The 22,077-nt window shown below is 37.7% G+C and overlaps 1 protein-coding gene across 4 annotated transcripts in view; it reads left to right on the forward strand.

Annotated features, from left to right (window-relative positions):
• LOC129373401 (phosphatidylinositol-binding clathrin assembly protein-like) overlaps positions 1–20,670 on the forward strand; it is a 30,597-nt gene extending 9,927 nt beyond the window's left edge. Inside the window, exons 2-20 of one of the 4 annotated variants that reach the window (XM_055051285.1) lie at positions 216–358; positions 4,040–4,115; positions 4,486–4,588; positions 4,677–4,770; positions 4,922–5,033; positions 5,683–5,789; positions 7,140–7,181; positions 7,510–7,527; positions 9,861–9,946; positions 11,550–11,613; positions 12,088–12,221; positions 12,331–12,428; positions 13,232–13,345; positions 13,428–13,458; positions 14,205–14,346; positions 15,956–15,979; positions 16,279–16,335; positions 16,437–16,556; positions 17,641–20,670. In XM_055051285.1, coding sequence (XP_054907260.1) covers positions 216–358; positions 4,040–4,115; positions 4,486–4,588; positions 4,677–4,770; positions 4,922–5,033; positions 5,683–5,789; positions 7,140–7,181; positions 7,510–7,527; positions 9,861–9,946; positions 11,550–11,613; positions 12,088–12,221; positions 12,331–12,428; positions 13,232–13,345; positions 13,428–13,458; positions 14,205–14,346; positions 15,956–15,979; positions 16,279–16,335; positions 16,437–16,556; positions 17,641–17,655 — 1,580 coding nt within the window. In that variant the 3' untranslated portion in view covers positions 17,656–20,670. Of the gene's footprint in view, positions 1–215; positions 359–4,039; positions 4,116–4,485; positions 4,589–4,676; positions 4,771–4,921; positions 5,034–5,682; positions 5,790–7,139; positions 7,182–7,509; positions 7,528–9,860; positions 9,947–11,510; positions 11,614–12,087; positions 12,222–12,330; positions 12,429–13,231; positions 13,346–13,427; positions 13,459–14,204; positions 14,347–15,955; positions 15,980–16,278; positions 16,336–16,436; positions 16,557–17,640 lie in introns of all 4 variants that reach the window. The other 3 variants (XM_055051282.1, XM_055051283.1, XM_055051286.1) reach the window with 3 other exon arrangements.
• Positions 20,671–22,077: the final 1,407 nt, after the last annotated feature.

Below are 22,077 nucleotides of genomic sequence, written 5' to 3' on the forward strand. Positions count from 1 at the left end.
ATTGGATTTTTAAATTTTGCACTAGAAAAATTACCAATATTTTTGCAAATTTTCCCAATAAGTCTGTTGAGTGATGTATAATTAGTGAGAAAAAGTGTCTAATATTGATGGAAGAGTGTCTAAATCAGCCAACTCTTAGTCTCAACCTCCATTTCTTTTTTATACTCAGATTGTTTTACGGTAGATTGTCTTGTTTTTATTTCTGTGACCCTCAGACCTGATCCACTGCACCAATGAGCTGAACGTTAGCATCCCCCATCTGGCAGACACGCTGCTGGAGCGCACGACGAGCAACAGCTGGATTGTGGTTTTCAAAGCGCTCATCGCCACACACCACCTCATGATGTACGGCAGCGAGGTGAGCTAAACATATCAATCGAGAGCCCAGAACAGCAGCTTATCTTCTCAAAGTTAAAAAATAGCTTCCGATATTAAACAAAAATCTATTCTTTTGTAAGTGCAAATAATAAAACAGGGTTTCCCCCAGTGTATAATAAGCCTGGCGGGCCACCAGGCTTATTATACTAATGGTTATAAGTTCCTTTTAAATAAGGTTTAAAATGAACTCTATTTCACAAGCTATCATTTCCAAATTATTATACACCTTTCAATTTTTGTAACTTCTAAAATTATTTGAACATAAAAAACAACATGTTTTCTGGGGGAAATTCTGTAGAAGTCATTTTTTCTTTAAAATTCAGTCTCTCTCAAAAGGGTGAACACGTGTCTTTGCTTGCAAAGCTTTTATAATGTGTAACATTAGGCTTTGATAAATAGCTTCCAAACTTTTTACCCCTTAAATGTGACGCATATCCCGTTCAATTCCCCTACAAAGCAAACAAAAATGTCAGAAGACAAAAAGAAAACATAAAGCAATAACCTGTTTGCATAAGTTGTGAAATTTTGTTGATGCAATTACATAGTAGTGAAAACATCCTTTCATCAGGCAACATTGCATTAATTTATTGTGTGTGTTAGCTCAGGCTCTTGGATGAGATCGTATCTTATTGACCTTCCTTCAAAAAGCCTGACTTGCTGCTCTGCAGGTACCTGCAGCATCTCTCCAGCTCTCTCTCTGTCTCTTAGAGGGACGTCTTCCTCGTGTCCGACGCGGACCGATGAAGCATCCCGCTGACATTTTGCTGGCCGGCATGATAAGTCGCCCCGCTTTGCTGCTCGTTCTACACGATGAACAAGAGGAAAACATCAAACACGTTGAATGATGAGCGGCTGAGATCAGATGAGACAGAAAGCATGCGGCAGGGTGGTGACTCTCTAAAAGCATGCAAAGCTTTTAGTGACCTGACAGACATTTTAAGGGCTGCTTAAACTGTCTGAGTGTGGCTTCTTTGACTGGTTTTGCCGAAACAGAAATCACTAAAGATTACAGACTAAAAATCAGACAGCTTTTCTTCTTTCTTACAATAAAATTGCTTTGTAGAAAAGAGATGTAATTTAGGAAAGTAAGATTAATTGTATTACACTGAGGAGTGGAAGATGAATGGTGTGAGTGGCTAAAACTGCTGGTAAGTTGGAGGATCTTCTGTAAGAAAGAAAGAATGTTAAATAAATCAGTTTTGATAGTAAAATATTGCTGTTAGCCACAAAACCTCAGATGAAAAGAAAGCAGGAAGATCATGTCTTCAACCCATATTGAAAAACTCAAATAAAATAAACCAAAATAAATTTTTTGCAGCTAATAAACATTTCTTGCCCACTGAATTTAATTTTAATATTAAAGACACACTATCAAAGTTGCTTGAACAGGATTTAATAAGTTAAAACTGTAATTCATTTGGACAGTTTTAAGCAGTGCTTATGTAATAAGGTTTTGTTTCTGGACCTTTATTTTAAAGATGGCAAAAAGAAAAATTGTTACTCCTGGTAAAATTTGTGGAAAACTTCAGAGAATGAATTCCTCTTTTACTGCAAGCAGCAGCATTATCTTAAGCAGAACATTTTGGTGAAAATGTGACCTTCAGATTGAGAACATTTTTTAAAAATTTGAAAAAAAAATTACAGGCACCACTCCTCTTTTGTACATGCACAGACATGGCCATGGTAATCTGTAACTTCCCTGCAAAATTCTGATGCAAAATTATTTTTTTTTATCAGAAATTCAAACCAAACCCACTGACAAAAACATCATAGGCATAGAAAACAAATAAAAAAAAACCCTCACATCTCTGACCAAATAGTGCATTAGCTGATTCAACATTTTAAATCTCTACACCTTTGTGTGACGTGTAATTAGTTGCTATTATCTTAACTATGCAGTGCTTGTGTTGTAACACAGCAGCTGGCCTGATTACTGCAGGCTTGTTGTTTCACTTTGAAATCCCACAGGGTGTTTATTTTTTCAACACAGAAGATGTTCATTTAAAAAAAATCCTGGGTCACCCTGCAGATTTCCCCAAATGCAGAGTTAAAACAACAACATACTCCACTGATACATTATTATATTTATATATAATAATACTGGATTAGTTTTTCCTTTCCAGCTTTACCAGATTTCATAGAGTGCCTATTTTTAAACCTCTAATTTCCTGTTTTTTAAACTAAACCCACACTGGATGATTTGCATGCCTTTTATGAATTATTTAAATGTTGCTGAGATAAAACGAAGTTGCAAAGATAACCAGTGGAGGCAGTGAGACTTCATTGTCTCCATAATTTATGATATTAGCATATTAGTCATTTGACACAGCAAGCCTAGCGCATGTTAATACACGGTAAGTTGTGTTTTTGTTCAGGCTAAAAAGGCTTGGAGGGTCATTTTTCCTGTGACACATAGAATTACCTTTTGTGTACCGATGGACGTCAGCTGATCTTCTTCAAGAGTCAAAATCAAGCAACATGCAGCTCGCTGGTCAGAGAGATTTTTTAATAATGAGTTTTACATATATGCCACTCCCACAGTGAACACAATTTTTTTAACAAATTGATGTTATGTTTTGGCTTCAAATAAGGTAAGCTTATATAGTAGTTGACACGACACACCAGAATATCCAACCAGAGCAACATGTGCAGTTGGGAGAGAAATCTGGATACCTGATAAAAATGTTTGTCTTATTAATGAGATGTTTTATTGATGTTTTAGATGTTTGCAGATTCTGCTCCAACTCCTGAAAGCATCTCAATGGATTTTCATTTATTAGTTTTCAACCAGTTCTTGGTGGTTTTACTGGAATGTTTTTGGTCATTGTTCTGTTCCAGGGCCCAGTTCCGGTTTAACTTAAACATTTTCAAAGCTGTCTGCTGAATTCATGATGTCTTTCATGATAGCGAGCCGACCTGGCCTTTCTGCAGCCAGACATCCCAAAACATGACTCTTCTACCTGTGCGCTTCTTGTATTCCTGCAGTAATTTATTAGGTTCATGTTAAACATCTCCACTGTTCTTGTGTTCAGATAGTTCGATTGTAGATTCATCTTTCCAAAGAACATAACTTCTGATCTGCTGGTCTTTATCTCTCTCTGAGTTGTTTTGGTCTGGAAACATGAGCTTTATGTAACTGTACAGTGCCTGCTGTTGGCTTCCTGGATGCATTTTTGGGGTTTTGATAACTTTGTGTAGCATCTTGCAGCCTGCTTTCATGGTAAACTTTCTCGTTTGGCCAGAACTGGGCATATTGGTAGTTCATGGCCAATTCTAGGGCTTGCAGATGATTTTCTGCATCAAATATTCTCTTCATATGTGCTACATGTGTGACATTTTAATTGTGGGAATGCCCTGACTTATTCCTCACCAGAATTGTTTGTCTATTTTTTTTTAATATTGCTAAAGTTTTTTTGTCTTTTTTGAAAATCGATATGAAAGATATGTGTTGTATGAATTTATCCTTCGGTAATATATTAGAAACATATTAACGTTGTTTGAATTAAACCCAACTAAACTAAGACTTGCACAGAGATGCTTCTTTCATGACAACCACGTCCCCACGTGCGTCTCGGTGGACATACCTCTGAACTGCCAGGCAGCGGGACGACACCAGTCACTAACTTTGTCCTCTTTGTTTTGTCTGTTTTTCCTCCATCAGAGATTGATGCAGTATCTTGCCTCCAGAAACACGCTCTTCAACCTCAACAACTTTCTAGATAAGGCTGCACTACAAGGTGATTTAACGCCATTTGACTGTTTGTAGACTCAGCAGTGCTGTATGTCTGACAAAACAGCTTTCTGTCGGACTCTCCCTGGCTCTGTTTCACCGTCAATACGCCAGTATTCAGAGACGATTTCAAAAGATCTGGGGCTGAAAAAGGAGCTCTTTGTTTGATACAGGAAGGTGCTGAATTTTACTGAAAGCTGAAACAATGCTGAATGTGTGTGCATAGTCAGAAGCTAAAAAGAAAGTGAATAAGTCTAAAGCAGTGAAAAGCAAGAGCTGGTTTTACACGTGAAGTAGAAGATGATGTAAAAATAAAAATAAGAAGGTATTATGGGACGTCAATAAGATGTAATCGGTCTCTAACGGTTCCTCTCCAGGATACAACATGTCAACCTTCATCAGACGTTACAGCCGATACCTGAATGAAAAATCCATGTCTTATAGACTAGCCGCAGTGGACTTCACCAAGATGAAAAGAGGGTAGGCCTCCTGCACAAACAAACTGATGGTGCATGCAGCGCATGTATGCGTTCCTCTTTTGTTCACCGTTTCTGTGTGTGTGTTTCAGGGCTGAGGGTGTGATGCGCACCATGAACACAGAGAAGCTGATCAAGACTTTGCCCATCATTCAGAACCAGCTGGACGCACTGCTAGATTTTCAGGTCTGTGACCAGTGGCTTGTGAAAACATCCCCAGCCCTTCATCTTTTTCACATCTTGTCACATTAAAATCATAAGCCTGAAGTGTAATTTGGATTTGTGTTCAACCTCTTTGAGTCTGAACACTTTAATTTTCCTTCCTCCTGTTCTGCAGCCAAACTCCAACGAACTGACCAATGGCGTGATCAACACAGCTTTCATGCTGCTGTTCAAGGACTCCATACGGTTGTTTGCTGCTTACAATGAGGGAGTCATCAACATGTTAGGTAAGTCAACAACACAATGAAACACACAATTCATTTAGGTTGACTAGAGTCTTCTTAGCCAATTGCTTCATTTGCAACTTTCATTTAAAATTCAACTCAAACTTTTGATTAAGAATGTTATTATGCAACATTGTGCACATACATTGTAAGCAATTCCAACTTCCTTCCCACTTTTTTCCCCCAAAAATAGCTATTACTTGTTTGTGACATTAAAAGTAATCATATTTATAACTGATGCCAACCCTGTAATTTACACCCCATTTGAGCTTCTTTCTTTATTTCAAAAAAGGAGATTGTGCCTTTTTCAATTATAATAATTATTATCATTGATGTTTTAGATGAGCAACAAAACTTGATTTCTAGATGTTTAAAAAAGAGGGTTTGATTGTAGAAGTAATGACTCTTACTTTGTAGAGTCAGTAAAGACTCAGAGCACAACACTTCTTTTCAGATCTTTATTTGTGCTAAAAGTTGAAAACCATGAACCATTTTCAATTCACGTCACAATTAAATACCCACTGTCTGCCACATAAACCCAATAAAATATGAAGTGCTCGATAAAACATGAAAAGTTCTGTACTGTGTCTATAACCGGGAGATGACGGCTGCGTTCTTCTTTTTTCTTGTGTATTATTCTTTTGTCTGACAGAGAAATACTTTGACATGAAGAAGAATCAGTGCAAAGAAGCATTGGAGATCTACAAAAACTTCCTGAACAGGATGACAAAACTGTCCGAGTTTCTCAAAGTGGCTGAGGTATCGTTTGTTTCTCCTGCTCTGTGCTCACCTGGAGACGATGGGAACGTAGGTCTGGAGCAAACCTCAGCAGCCCCTTTCATCTGGATTTCTATAAATGTGTTGTTTTTTTTTTGTTTTGTTCTTTTACGTCTTCTCCCATGACAAAAAAACAAAAAATCTAATTGTCCACAAAACACAGCATAAAACTGTTGAGATTTGTTCCAGACTTCTGTCACCCCAAGAGTCTGATCTGCGGTCAATATTTACCCGAACGGACCAGCAGATCAGCGTCTGAGGGGATTCTCTCTTACTCAATTCTCAAATCTCTTTCTGCATCTAGATATTCTCCTGTTTCTCACAGTCTCCCTTGCCCTGAACTGGGGATTGGGTGTCACCAAGACAGACATTAATGGTTGAGTCTTAGTCTCTCAGAGGGCCACTCATGTACAGCTTTCCAACTGAGGGACCCCTTGTGTGCTGCCTGCTCACATGCCTGCACTGCATGCCCAAGCAAGCTCTTTTCTATCACTATCTCTGTCCCTTATTCCTCCTCCTAGTAAAAAAAAAGAAGGAAATATTATTTGTATTTGATGGTTGTTATCCAGTGAGCAGCTTGTGCCAGACTTCACAGTGAATATAAATAGTTTTATCCTCTGCAGACTGCGTAGCACTTCGCCATGCGTCATCTTCAAAGGCTTTCTCACTGCTTGATTTCGTTCCCATTTGGAAGAAGGTTTGGGGTGCAGCCGCTTGATCCAAAGAAAAAAGAGAGAGAGAAAGAAAGAAAGAACATTAAAAAAAGCAAACTAACGTTGACTTTAAGGACCCATTCATTTTATCTGTCTAACAAAATGTGTTTGTCTGTTTTGTGTGTCATCCGTGTCCCTCCCCCTTTCCTTCTGTTCAAAGTCAACATTAGTTGAGTGTCTTCCTTTTTGGATGTTTTGACCTGTTGTCCTCCCTCTCTCTCCGCCCCGCCTGTTCAGTCAGTCGATGTGCTCCGCATTCATTTCCAGCCAGTCTCCAGATTTCAGTGTGTGTGCGTGCTCATGTACTCTGTATATGTACAGTTTATGTATATATAGGTGTTTGTATGTGTGTGCACGTGCCCTCCTCCTCTCCTCCTCTGTTGTCTTTTGTTTGGTTTCTTTTCCAGCCACTGCATGAAGTAATGAATGCTTGGGTTTGATTCTTCTTTCTCCCTCCTCCTCCTCTTCCTCCTTCACGTGCCTCTTCCCTTTTCTTTTTCCAACTCTATGGTCTGTTGGGTTTTGTTTTTGGTTTATTTCTTGTTTCAGTACGACATTTGGTTTATTTTCATTTTGCCTCCCTCCTCCCTCCCCTCCCCTTCCCTTTTTTGTGACACAGCGAGTTGGGATAGATCAGGGCGACAGCCCCGATCTCACACAGGTCAGTCTACATCTCATCTCAATCAGTCAATCAACCAGCCAGTCAACTAGTTTATAAATCCATCCAGTGAGTCTCATAATGCTTCATTCTTTACGCTCCCGTTCCCTACTCACCCTACAGACCTCCCCACACTGCAGCTGCCCCGTCTTCTTCCTCTCTTCTTCACTCTCCTTGAATCCTTTGCTTTGCCTCTCTTTCAGTTTGAGTCTAGAATAGAGAGGAGACAATAAACATAAACCTGCAGTAGCTTTGAAGCAATATTTTATTTCTGCAATTGTTACCTGAGAGATTTCATGTTTTTTTTTTTTTCTTATCTGAATCATTTCAGAACAAATTTTGCTCAGAGGTAAGATTTTTGTAAAAGAATTTAAGAATTTAAGTAGCGGTGTAATGACATTTTTTAACACTGTGTGAAGATTTAGTTTAGATGGTTATGACAGGATCATACAGTGCCTTGCAGAAGCATTAATACTTTAACTGTTTTACATCTTGTCACGTTATAACAACAAACTTTTGTCCATTTTATCTTGATTTTATGTGACAGACCAACACAAAGCACAGAATTGTGAAGTGACAGGAAAAGGAAACATCTGAAAACTGTGCCATACATTTCTATGTAGCCTCTCTTCCACTGATACTACAAAAAACATCTAGTGCAGCTGCAGTTTAACTAAAAAAATCAAACATTTTGTGAAAGCCTCAGAGGTTTGTTAGGTAACTTTTAGTAAAAATCAGAATCAGGTCAGACAGAAGGCTGGAGAGAAGTTGATTGCAGATAGTATATTTTAAAGTCAATATTCTGAGCTCTTACAGCAGTGAAAGAAGTTGTGCAGGTTTCCACAACCCATGTGGAGGAAATGTGTGCACATCGACCTGAACAAACAAGCTTAACCATAAAGCATAAAACATAAAGCATAAAACATAAAACATGCATTTCTTCAGAAGGGACCTGGAAGTTGTTCAGGGTTTCTGGGAAAATTGATGAAGTTCTATGCAGTAAAATCCTGTTTGAGGTTCGAAAAGAATTGAAATTAGAGGAGGATGGCAAAACATACAGACAGAGCTACAGTGTAATTAATTCTGTTCATTTTTTGTCCAGTCAACAGATTCACATTCAGGCAAGAATGTGTAGCAAGACTTTAAATTTGATGCTCATAGACATACTCTTTGAAAAGTTACATTTTCCAGATTTTTATTTGTAGAAAACTCATCGCAAACTACGAATCCTGCATTTGTCTGTCACATAAAATACCAAAGAAAAGAGGTTAGAGTTTGTAGTTTCAACACCATGAAACATAAAAAAGTGCAAGCAGCAGGAATACTTTGCAAGGCATTGTAGAGTTTGTCATTTTTTTTTCATTAGTCTTTTCAATGTAAAATTCAAGGCCTCTCTATTTATTAAAGGCTTATTATGCAAACATGGTAACTGAACTGTAAACACCAGCTTTGCCCAATAAGAGCACAACTCAGAACATTTTGTTCACAAAAATATTTCTGTCCCTTTTTCTTAGCTGTGGGGAGAGCAGCGAATGGTTTTTAATTAATTAGGTTTTTGCAAATGTGACTTGGATAGGTGTACATAATGCCATCATAAGTACTGCATAACATCCTGAAGGACTTCAACACAGCTTCTTCTTTTCAGTGGGCGTATATTTGGTTTTTTACATTTTGACAAAATCAAGTTTAAAAAAACTGAAGAGTTTATTTAAAAAAGAAAAAAGAAACTTGTAGTGCTTATGAAGACCTTATATGCCCTTATCCAACAACATAGTGGACCGTGCCTTTTACTGAGCTGTAGTTATGTCTGTTTTGTTTTTAAACTTTTAGCATATTCTAGATTTCTCTGACAAAAGGATATGCAGAAATGGCATTTTACTCTCTTTCCCCCTTTGAAATAAGTATATGAGAAGACTTTTCTTTGCCTATTGTGTCTGCGCTGTGTTTCTGTGATGCTGAAATGTAAAGCTCTGGGTGAGAACTATGGTATCACATGTGGCCCAAATAAACTCATTCATCATTTTATTTGCTTTCCAGTTAAGACTGCTGGCCAGCTGCTCAATGTGCATACCTGGTTTTTCATCGAAGCTTTACATTTGATGGAGTTAACTTTCTTGGTTTCCAAAAATATGCTTTCTTCTGATTATTTGATGAATTGACTAAAGTGTCCAAAACAAATGAATCATGCATTGACAGGGCTTTGACCCTAGAAATGGATTCCATGAGTTAACTCTTTTGGGTGGTGATTTTCCACGCGGGTGTAAGTGTGTGTGTGCTTTCGAGGGCGTATATGGACCGCTGGCCTCTGCATGGGCTCATTAGATGGTTCAGAGACGAGTCCGTTGAGTTTCTGAAGTCGTTCAGCGACGACGCTCTGCTCTGTCCCGATTTTGTCAGTCCTGCTGCAGACTTGCTTGCATGTTCCAACAGCTAATGTGTGCATGCCGGTCAACCAAACCTGATGAAAACAAATGCAAAAGCAGAACAAACATGCTGTCGTAGAGTAGTACATGAATCTGAGGTTGGTGTTTAATTTCGCTGCTGCTTTTTATGTGTATGAGAGATACAATTGAAGGGATGGGGTGGTGAAAGAGAGCTTTTTACCCCACTTTGTCTTGCTGGCTGTGATTCTAATGTTTTCTCTTTAACTGCACATATCCCTCCCTCCCTCGCCCTTCCTAGGCTCCCAGCTCTCTCCTGGAGGCTTTGGAGCAGCATCTTGCTTCCCTGGAGGGCAGGAAGCTCAAAGACCTGTCTACTGCCAGCAGGTATGATCAAATGGGGAGTAAAACAAGTCAGGTCTCCAACACCAGCCACTTTGTCTTACTTTAAATCACTACTACTGCTCTGCTAAACCTACTACCACCACTATTTCCATGTACTGATGGTCTGCAACTAGAAATGCTGCAATCAACAGGATTTCAAACAAGTACAATGACTGTACTTGTTTCAAAATCAACAACTGAACAAGAGCAAACTGATCTAGTTGGAAATTTATATCCAGACATAATCAGCTTTAATGTTTTATTCATTTATAAAAGGAAAATTTAGGTGTTTCAAGATGGAATTTATTAAAGATTTCCTGGTTTTATTATTGGAAAATGAGCTTTCACAACCAACCTGGCTCTACATGAGAAAAAGTATCAATGCCTTCAGGTTAAGTTGGAAATTTATTGAGATTCACCACATTCTGTAGAAATGAGATCAATGAGACTGGAGATGCCCAGATTTCATAACTTCCTTAATTTTTAGAATAAAGATATTACAATTATTCTGCTACAAATATTCAATCAGGTTCTATTCATAGACTACAAAATTCTAATATTACTACCAGTCATAAGAATATATTGGCCTGACTAAAATACTTCTTACAATCTGTCAAGAAGCTGAATATTTTTTATCTTAACTGTTTAGAGCACAAAACAATCTAATAATGACAGACAGAAATTGAGCACAGTTAGCTTAAATTAAACTTTAAAACATCCACAATTCAGTTTTCTAATTAACCAGATTTACAGTTACTGATTTATATGGTATTAATGTATTAATGTAGGGATATGAAAATATTAGCTCTTCTTTTCATTTCTTTTCTGTACAGATCTAGTTTTTATTATGTGGTAATATTTATGTATTTTGAAATATTTTCATTTCATTACATTTTATTATGTTTGTGCTCCACTCCTTCAATGTAGGATTTAGTCATGTTTGAAAAAATGCTTTTTAAAGAAAGTCTAACGCAATCCATTAAAATGACATTGACCAATGAGACATCATCACTGTTGTTCATTTAGCCAGCAGGAAATATGTTAATTATTTACATTTCAAATATGTATCATCAGACTTAATTCTCTCTGCAAAACATGAAGTGTTGAGCCACATGCCTCAGCAGCACTTCCACCTAATCGTACTGAATCCAATCCATACTGTATGAAAAGCTCTGGATTGCACACCCTGTGGAAAAATTTGTCTGTATTAGTGATTGATAATGGCTGATACCACTAATGTCTGATGGCAATATATTACACTCATCAATGGTTTTTGAGCCATTTGAGATAATCAGCAGCTGATGCAGTGAAATAACTGCTGATGCCGCTTTTCACACTGGTGCAAATTTATTGGCCTCATCAACTGGCTGACGCATTCATTTGTACTTTAATTGCATTTATTGTTAACATAATTGCACTTGGCTGCAAAATTTTGTGGTCTTTAGCAGATAGCAGAAAGTTACAAAATTAGTTTTATGTGAGTCTTGGTAAAAGATCAAGGAACCATGAAGAGATTAAGCATGACTTCTTTTTAAATAAGGGGGTAAATCATGTATCTCACTACCAGATCCAGCACCTTGTCCAGCACAGTGTCGTCTCTCTCCAGCGCCGGTATCTCTCTCAGCCGCATGGATGACAAGACAGAGGACAACCGGCTGCAGCAGCACAAGGTGAGACCTTGACAGTCCACCTTAAATGCACATTTTGATGACACCTTTCTGCAGCTAAAATTAGAGAAAATTATGCATGGTTACAGCACAATGAGATTGTGTGCAAAAAAACAAAGAGTTAGATTTTATTGGTGTCTTAGGAAAAAAATCCTCCTAAAATGTGAGTGAACTGTGAAGAAATCCATACGTCATGTCTCTTTGTGCTCCACTGTGTTGTTAGAGTTGAATAGGCTTGTGCATTAATTCTGCAGTGCAATGAAATAAACTGCCTGTCTGGCCGCCAGCCCATGACATAAAGAAGTGCACAGTGAATAGAAAGAAAGAAAGAAAGAAAGAAAGAGAGTAAATAAGGCAGTTTTGCATCACATTCTTTCTTTAAATGAAAAAATAAGGTCATATTTTTTTTCCCCCAAGTGATAAATTTTAATATTTTAAATAAAAAACATGCATAACTTTCTGTTGCTGTCCATGCAGGACGACGGTCACAAAGTGATCGACATTCAGACGCCCACTGTTTCACCCAGCACCCAGTCGGTGGGCAGTGCCAACAGCAGCGGAGGGGCCACGGATCTCTTCTCAAACTCTCCCAGTGTACCCATCAATAACCAGTGAGTCCAACTTCATCTTATTCTCTTAACATAATTCAGAGTGCCCAGCCTCCATTGTAAATTACAGTAAAAGCCTGAGATGTAAATCTTCCCTTTTCTTTGTTTTTAGTGTGCCAAACCTGAGCAGTGAGCTGTTCACCCTGCAGCCCAGCTTCACCCCCATCCAGACCACACACACTGTGCCCAACAACAACAATGCCTGGGGAGGTAGGACCGCACAAACAGCCAAACATTTACAAACATTTAGCAGAGAATGCTCTTAAAGAACATAAGACCTATAAGTATTGAAAATAAGAAACACTTTCTGTTGTTCTACATAGCAGATCAACTATTTTAAAATACACTTTTGGACAAATGAAAATCGTTTTAGCCTTGCCTCTCTTAAAATCAGATTTGAGTAGCATTTATGGATGATGATGTGACTTCTGGATTTGCAATGTGCAATAAATCACTGTTAAATGTCTCTTGGCAAGAATTTGATATATTGCCAGAATTTTAGTGTTCCAAACTACAGTCTTGTCATAAGTGGTAATTTCTCACTAATGTGGTCAGACTGGTCCCATCAAAGCACTTTTAAATCCCTTCATTGGATGCCGGTTCGTTAGGTCTCCACGCTGCTGCTCCCAGACATTTCTACCCTTCTCCTCACTTGATGAATCATATAACAATGTTTACTTTATTAACCAAATTCAAGCTCAATGCTTTGCTTTCCTTACTTTTCTTTTAGACAGACATTGTGTTATGTCTCATTTGTTTGGCTGTGTTTTCACCTGCTCTGCTCTTGTTTTTGAACTTTCAGATTATTTTAAGACATATGTCTTGATTTTGTTTTTTAGTAGTTTACATGTAGGAATTTTATGAGCTACAAGCCTGCACACAAATGAACAGGCGGCATTGTAAAAATGTGCCTTTTAGTTTCCCATTTGCTTAAAGATAAACAATAACCAGATAGCCTCATGTCTTGTACTGTTTTGCTCTCTTCTCTCCTTTTCTTTTATTTTGGATGTCAGGAGATCTCCTAAAGCCGTCCCCACCAACTCAGATTCACAGTCCTGGCGCTCCATTGCACTCTGGTAAAATGTTGCCCAATGATTTGGACGCTTCATTAGCAAACTTGGTTGGAAGTAAGTGGAATGAGTCATTGCTGCCATGTTTTCTTCTCTAGTTCCTCCACTTCAGAGATGTAATTTGTGTTTCTTCTCTTAGACCTACAGTTTGGGGGCACACCGGCTAAAAAGTGAGTGAGCTAACCCGTAACCAAAGAGTTTTCAGTGCATCTCAATCAATTAGAGAATCATTATATAAATGTTTATTTCTGTAACTAACTTCTCAAAGTAAAATTTAAATTTAATTAATTTGTAGAGAATCATATTTCAAGTTTATTTCTTTTAATTTTGATGACCTCTGGCAATGGTTATTACTGAATAACCATTGCTTAATCATTAAAAGCAATAGTGAAAACATAATATTTAGTTATTAACCTAATATTTAGTTACTCAGAAAAGTTTGAATTTTACAGAAAAAAAAATATATTTTTTTTAATACTACAATTTGGGCCTACAGATTTTTGAGTCCATGCAGTGCACAGTATAAGTACCAGCACTTATTTTCTCCTTTTGCATGAATTACTGCATCAGTGCGGTGTAACATGGAGAGAATCAGCCTGTGGCTCAGCTGAAATGTTAAGAAAGACCAGTGTTTCGAATAAAATCCTTGAGCTCTTCTGCATTGTTGGCTCATTGCTGATGGAGGACATAATATAACATCTCTGCATTAGAAGTCTATTACTGGATGTAACTGTAACCCCTAGTCATCAAAATCAACTTGAATAAATATTTGAAACATATTACTACGTACCTAATGAATCTACATGTTATCTGAGTTTGACTTTTTCAATTGATTAACTTTTCAATGATGTTGTGACATTTTGACATTCATTTTTTTTGTATGTGAATTGCTATTCTGTGTGTGTTTCTGCATCAGGCCAGAGTTCCAGTGGAGCCAGCTGGTGGAGAAGAAACCCACAGGAGGGAGTGGCTGGCAGTCAAAGACGATGTGCACCAACACCAACTGGACGCACGCAACCCATCCCCTGGCACCTGCACCCATGCCCGTCCCTCAGATGGTAACCAGAGCTTCGTTCATGTTTGGTCATTGTTCTCAAATTTCACTTTGCTCATTTTATCTAAAAATGCTCAGCGGCACACAACTAGTCAGGCAATAATAATGTGTTTGTTTCATTGGTAATTTTCTCTTCCAACTCTAAATTTCTGCAAAATCTATCAGCATGAATTTAGGGAGGGTGTATGAACATATCTAGATTAGCATATCTATACATTCCAAGCTTTGAAAAAACTTTAAATGTCAATAAAACAGAATTTATAGCAACATCTGCAGCATAAGTTTTGTTATTCTCCATTTGTAAAAACAGATACAAAATTGTGATATTCTTAAATGACCACACATTTCCTATTGTAAATATTTATTGAAAATTATAAGTAGCTTTTTTAAAAGGTTAGCAGTTCTAACTAATTTTGATTGGACTGAGGGCAAAAGTAGGTTTTTTGCTTGTAAAGGTTAGAGAGCCCAAATCCAGAGTGTCTACTTTGGCATTATGATAGCTTTGCAGGTTTTCAATAAGGTTCCCCAAATTGTTAGGCTTCTTTATCAAGAGCTTTAAATTCCCACTGGGTCTTTTGTTTTTTTGCATTTCCACTGCAAAAGAAAACTGTGCTCTTACTTTATCAGTGTTACTGCTTTGGACCGAAAATTAACAAAAAAAAAATAATTAGCTGCACCTAATATAACTCAGTTTTAACGCTGCAACATAAGTTATAGCTTCTACTTAATTAAAGGTAGTTTTATCTTTAGACATCTGTACCGCTGCATTGGAGGAGGCAGCTCCAAAATACAGCAACAGTAAAATCAGACCAATAAAGCATCCATCTGAAATTCTTAAATCAATCTGTCACCAAAGATCCTTATCCCCAAAATATTACTTTGCAAAGAAGGCTTTTGCTCCGCCACCTCCACAGTCCTCCAACAGAAAAAAGCAGCTGCAGAGGAGTTTAAACTGAGACTGTGATGCCAGAAAATTTACTCAATCAAAAATGCTTTAGATTATCCACTCTATTTTATTTTATTTTTTCAAAAACATGTAGAATTTGCCATAATAAAACTTTAATCTGAATGGGTAAAAAAGTTTCCACACGGCTAATAGTTCTGCTTAAGTTTTGTTTTTTAAAGATTGTTAAATCGGAAAATAAGCATTAAATAAACACAGTAAGTCTTAAAAATACATTTGATTGCATTACCTATATTTCATGTAATGATACACACTGAACAGTCCCAACCATCTGCATACTTCAGTAACAATAACCACTTTCTCTTAATATGATATAAATAGCAGAAATGACTTCTTAACAAAGCCTTGATCCATCAAGGACACCATCACTTATCCATCTTTGCACTTTGTGCGTCAGGTTATTATCTCCCTGTCTTTTGCATTCAATCTGGTTTCCTCGTCATAATTTTTGGACGGATAGGCTCTTTACTCAAACTGCTCGTTTTGTAAGGAAATGGTTCAGAAAGTCTGAGGTAAGACCTGAATACAAAGTGGAAGTGATTTTATCATGAGTAATGGACAACGGTCTGGTTTCTGCACTTTTGGACACAAGTTTAGCTTTGAGTCATAATTCAACATTTTCTCTTTTTTTCTCTCTAACTCTCCACAGAATGGGATGATCTATACAGGATATGTAAGTTTAATCAATACTTCAATGCAACATCAACCCCATCTTACTGTTGTTTTCCTTTATTCCTGACATTTATGATGAATTTCTTCTTGTGAAAACATGACATTTAAGATGAGAGTATTACAGACTAATGAAGCATTTTTTTAATATATAAAAAAAGTCAATACCTGCTAAAGACTATTTTCAAAAGCTGCTTTTAATCTGACTAAAGAGATTCATCAGAAAGCATATTCTATTCTTTATATGAATGTAGAGTTATAGAACTAACAGTAACATTGATTTTTTTCAATTTTCCCCTGCAGGCTCCAGCACCAGTGGCTTTTCCTATGACGACACCCCAAGTGCCTGTGTATGGAATGGTAAAGTATACATGTGAACCTTGCTGAAATAACATGTTTATAAAAAAAAATAATACTAAAACACTTGTCAACCCACTTGTTTTCTCCTGTGCTTTAACCAGCTCCCTCCTCAGATGAGTCATCAAATGGGGGGCGTTCCCATGATGCCCCCACAGCCTGTCATGTACAACCAGCCTGTCCTGAGACCCACCAATCCCTTTGGACCCATCCCGGGTACACAGGTAATACAGACACAGAAACACCAATGCAATGATGTAAATGCAACATAATCTACCAACTACTGAGACACAAAGAGGCTGAGACTGCAGAGAAAAAAGCAATGTAGGGAGAAGACTTGTCTAGATAAAGCTCTGCACATGCTTAGCTACTTAAGAGTCCCTGAAATATATCTTTGTAGGCAATTTAATATCATCCATAGCATATCTAGAATTTTCCTCTGACAGACACAAAAATTTAAACCCTGCCTCTCATTAAAAAAGAACAATTTTCAAAACATCTTTTAGTTTTACAAAGGGCATTGAGTTCAAGTATAATGTTGCAATAATGTTATTTGCAGGTGTGGCATTTTCTGTCATGATTTTACAAAGTTAAGGTTTCAAAGATGGAGAAAATATGCTGTTTTTACAGTTTGAGGCTACACACACACACACACACACACACACGCACACACACACACACACACACACACACACACACATATATATATATATATATATATATATATATATATATATATATATATATATATATATATATATATATATATATATATATATATATATATATATATATATATATATATATATATATATATATATATATATAAAATTTCAATCTCATGAAATATACTGTCACAAATCTATCAAATATCAATCAAAAAAAAATTTTTCACTATCAGGAAGCATCCTAATGCATGTAAACACTAGGGGTTCACTAAATAACAATATGAACATTTATTAAATTAATTTACACGTTAAATAAAAGGAATCAGATTACGAATATATTTGATGTACTCCTTGCTTGTCTGACAAAATTTTATATTTATTCAAGTGTTTGAAAAACCAGTGATACATCATTATAGTGATGCAATAACGGGTGCAGTGCTTATGGGGATTAATGACTAAATTGCAAAACTGCTACAATGTGAGAAGTAACATTTTTAAATGTTTAGAAATGCGTTATGTCGCACGTTTTCCTGGCACTGCAGCAAGGAATGTGTTCATCGATATCAATAGTTGCCTGAAAGCCTGATGAGGTGTTTTGTTGGACTGAATTACTCTCATTTCTCCTCTTTGCCTTCTGCAGATGCATTTCATGTAGAGATGATGTTGTAACCATAGCAGCAAAGCTGAAAGAGAAGAGGCAAGAGAAAGATGGAAAAGAAAGAGCTGATGGCAAACAAATACAGAACCAAATCCAGTGCAGGAGGAAGAAAGAACGACGAGGGGATTGGAGGACCGGAGCGGAGGATTAATAGAAGATGAAATGCTGATGTCAATTTATTGTCACTTCACCCTCTATTCTCCATGTGGCTACTGATTTGTCTGTCCTTAACCCAGTACAACCCTGGAGCATCGGAGCCTCCTCATCAGTTCAGCCCAGCTTATCTTTGTTTGGCCTTTTCTAATGGCAATCACAGCCTATGCTGACATAGCAGAGACTGACAGCTATACGGAGGTTCTTCACCTTCTCCTGAGCCACCCCTCCTGTTAATAACCAGTATGAAAACTTACCCACATCTCTCCCTATCCAACATCTGAGTCAAACTTGGAGGGCAAGCATCTCTTTCTCTGATTCGATCATTTGCTGGCACTTTACTCAATGTGAACTTTTGCCAAGGGTGTGTTTCTGTGTAGATGATTCTAGCATCTTGTTAAGATTGGTTCCTGATTGCTTGTCACCATCATTTGAAGTCACAAGTGATTTGAATGCTTGCGGGTGTTAGCTTTTTTTTCTACATTTCAGTGAGCGGCATCTTTGATCATTTGTTCTTAAATGCGTAAAACAATGATTTTTTGGGGGGGTATGCCTGTGTGGTTGTCTATGGACATATCTCTTTAGAGTTTGAACTTTGTGTGTGTGTGTAAATTATCTTTTGGTACCTGATGTCATGACTATGTTGCCGGGTGCCAATGTGTTACTGCACTGGAACTAACCGATGAAAGCACTGAGCCAGACCCAGCTATTGCATTTGGATGTAAACAGACCTCTCATACTAACTTTGCTACTTGGGGACTTACTGTACACAATGTTTCCTTCTTTGTTTCCCCTTCTGCAACTGTGTGATATTGTGAAACCTCATTAACTGTCTTTTTTCACATCTTCAGTCTGTTTAGAAGCTTTTTTCAACACTGTAATTTGTTTGTCCATGTTTTCTCTGTATAGAATTATTTTTTATTTTTCCTGCTTGTTTTTTAACCTTCTCTTGTATACCTGTACTGCTCTAATAGTGAAACATAGAAGGGGATTTTCAGTCTAATCAGTCAAAAATTGTTTAATTTTCTCTCTCCTAAATTAGTTAAATTTTAAGTCTTGTTCACCTCAGAAAAACTGGATTTGGGGCAAGCACTTCGGTCTTTGTGTAACCTTTACCGAGAAGACTTGGGTTCTTGAAGTCTTATCGTATACAAACAGGACAGCTTAAGGTCATTGCGAGAAGTCCAGTGAACACCCAACCATCCGAAAGCGGCCGAGGGTAATGTCTTCTGATCACAACCCTGCTAACGCCTGCAGTGATGGCGCACAGATCAATCCAGACAGCCGGGACGAGGAGCCTTAATGAGGCATTAAATGCTAATGTGGATTTTCTGGCAGATCCAAGGTCAAGACAGACACAGTCTGATGATATATATATACATATATTTATAGCACAAACCTTCGAAGAAGGAACAATGCTCTGCTGCACAAAAACCTTAAAATCATTGCTGGGATGTACAGTGAAAAGGGGCAATAATTGATTGGGGGTGAAGTCGTTTTCTATTGATTGTGTCTGTTCCATGTACATGTACTTTGTGTGTTTGTGTGCACATGCCTTCGCATAGAGATTAACAGGGTCATGTTCCTCGGTTAGAGATGGAGGGTCTCTAAGCGAGATGGTAGTGTGTACTAACTTAGCATTGAGTGTTCTTGTGACAGTGTCTGAGTCTGTACAACACATCAGCTGTAGGTGGATTGTTCGCCTGCTGAGTACAGTCAAACTGAACTCTTCAGACGGCGGGTTATTTCTAACCAAATCTTCAGAGAAGACCAAACGTACGTTAGTGTACTGTGATTGAAGGTTAAAAATCAGCCCATACCAGGCTCCCTGCACCTAAGACTCTATTACCAGCAGAGACTTGTGTTAGAAATCATCACCAAGCAGGCATATGTTGTGAGGTTTCACCTATTTGACAAGTTCAGCTGTTGTTACACTCCACCATCATTCTTGTTCCAGTGGTTTGTCCTTCTTCTTCAGCTGAAAACTTTATTCAATGAGTTATTCAGCTCCACAACTCAAGCCACCCTGGGATGTGACTGTTACTGTGTCCCCACTGTATATAGGTAATGCTGTTCATGTGTTTTTAGCCGTGCTCTCTGTGAACGTGATCAAAGCCCCCATTGGATGACTTACTGTATGTTGGACAATTTATTGCTGTATCTGTGTTTGAATGGTTGTATTTTTGAAGGTGTCATCATCCAGGGATGGGCTTGGGTCGATGTTTGTGCTCTTTGTGTCCATCTCAAGGTGGAAGAGGGTGGGTGGGAGGGGTCAGGGGTAAACTATCACAACTGGTCAATACCAAGAGTGTCTTCATTGAAAAAAAGAGGACAGGACGGGGTCTGTCCTCTTTGAAACAGGAACATTTTTTGCACCAAAGTCATCATCAAAGCGCAGCTTCTTATCCAAGGTCACTAAGGATGGATGATATCAGAACTCCAAGGATTTTTTTTTTTGGTTTGGTTCTTTTATTTTCTAAAGACAAACAAAACTGTCTCTTTTGCATGATTATGTGTCGTCTTTTTATTGGCTTGTGTGCCCGGTAAAAGCATGACCATAGTGTGAACTCATTCTTACCGGTGTGTTTGGAAAATGAACTTCCTCATTGAGACTTCTTTTTTTTAAACTTACCTCTTGACATTCATCATCAGCTGTTTTACGATGTAGAGTCTGTAACTGTTTGAAGGTTGCCTCGCATGGATCAATGCAACTTGCAAGTAACCCATCAAACTTCAAACCCAGTTACCACAACTGCATCTCTAAAACGCCATGGATGTCAATGCCGGTTACCACCTAACTAGCTAGACATTGCAGTCTTGTAAAAATGGCTCTTTATTAAAGCGTTGCTATTTTCAATACGTGTGTTTGAATGCTCGCTCCTTTTTCATATCAAGCCAGCAGTATCTTGGGAGGTTTGTGGTTCAAAGTACTGTAACACGTGTTTGGTCTGGTTCACGTTGTGTGGTGTTTCAAAGTGTTTGGGTGTCGTCCTGTCTACCATAAAAAACCAAAATCCCAGCCATCTTCCACAATGCAGTGGTTTCCAGAAATCATTCACTGGAAGCTTTCAGTTTGCTTTAACAATGAAGACAAAGCAAATCAGGAAAATTGCATTAACTACTGAGTTTGGCATCACTTTCGTTCAGCAAAAACATTATTTTAGTTATAGAAAATAACATCTTAAAAGATTGATAGCCAACTTTTTGGACAATTCAGGGTTTTTTCTTGAAGTGCATCTTTACCCTCTTTTACTCTTCAGATAGTTTGGAGTCAGGACTTTGACTAGGTCACTCAAAATTATTAGTATTTTCAGTCAGGAGACATTTTGGCAAAATTAAGATTACTTTAAAATCTGCTAGGGGTTAGGTAATCTTGGGGAAAACTAGATGAACAAAATCAAATACCATACTAACTAATGAAAACCACACATCAGCCACTTTATTAGGTACAACTAACTAGTATAATGTTGTACACCCCATAAACATTCAGAACTATCAATTTAAGTTTTTGGAGAAAATGGGCCTCATTGTAGCATCAGCTTTTCTGTTCTCAGCTGACAGAAGTGGTCTTCTGCTACTGTGACTCTTTACATTGAGGTTCAGAGATTTTGTTTGCCGGTGTTCCAACAGGCAGCTATTTTAATTATTTTTGCCTTTCTAACACCTTAAACCGGTCAAGCCATTCATCACAAATGCTTTTTTGTGTCCAACCACAACTCATGATGGATATTTTTGCTTTTAACCAAAGAGAGGGTTGTGCATGGAAATTCCAGGATCAGCGCTTCCTGAAATACTCAGGAACCCAACCTGACACCAACTATTATGCCAAATTCAAAGTCAACTTTAACCCCTTCAACAAATCGCTTCAGATGTCTAGATGCATAAATACATTGAGTTGCTGCCCTGCAATTAACTTGCTTGTTTGCCACATTTCATTGTACAATGTGCCTAATAAAGTGGCCATTGCGTGTTTAAGTTCTAGTAATGTTGGATAAACTCATCGTAGAGTCCTTCTACAGATCGGTTCAACCAGCACAAGTCAGGATTTTGGCTGGGTCTCTCAAAATAATTAATATTTCCTGTTAAATGAGCTCAACTAAAGGTGAGCATAATGAAATACCAATTCAATAAAAATACTCCGTTACATGTTTTTTAAGCAATTCCATTATTTTGCTTTGTGAAAAATTATAAAATGTAATTTTATAAGTATGCAACAGATGACTATACAAACCTAGTTGAGAGTATTTCAAAAAAAGTCCCATAGGA

The sequence above is a fragment of the Poeciliopsis prolifica genome, unplaced genomic scaffold (genome assembly GCF_027474105.1).
Source record: "Poeciliopsis prolifica strain line A6 unplaced genomic scaffold, Auburn_PproV2 SCAFFOLD033, whole genome shotgun sequence".
NCBI classification, from domain to species: domain Eukaryota; kingdom Metazoa; phylum Chordata; class Actinopteri; order Cyprinodontiformes; family Poeciliidae; genus Poeciliopsis; species Poeciliopsis prolifica.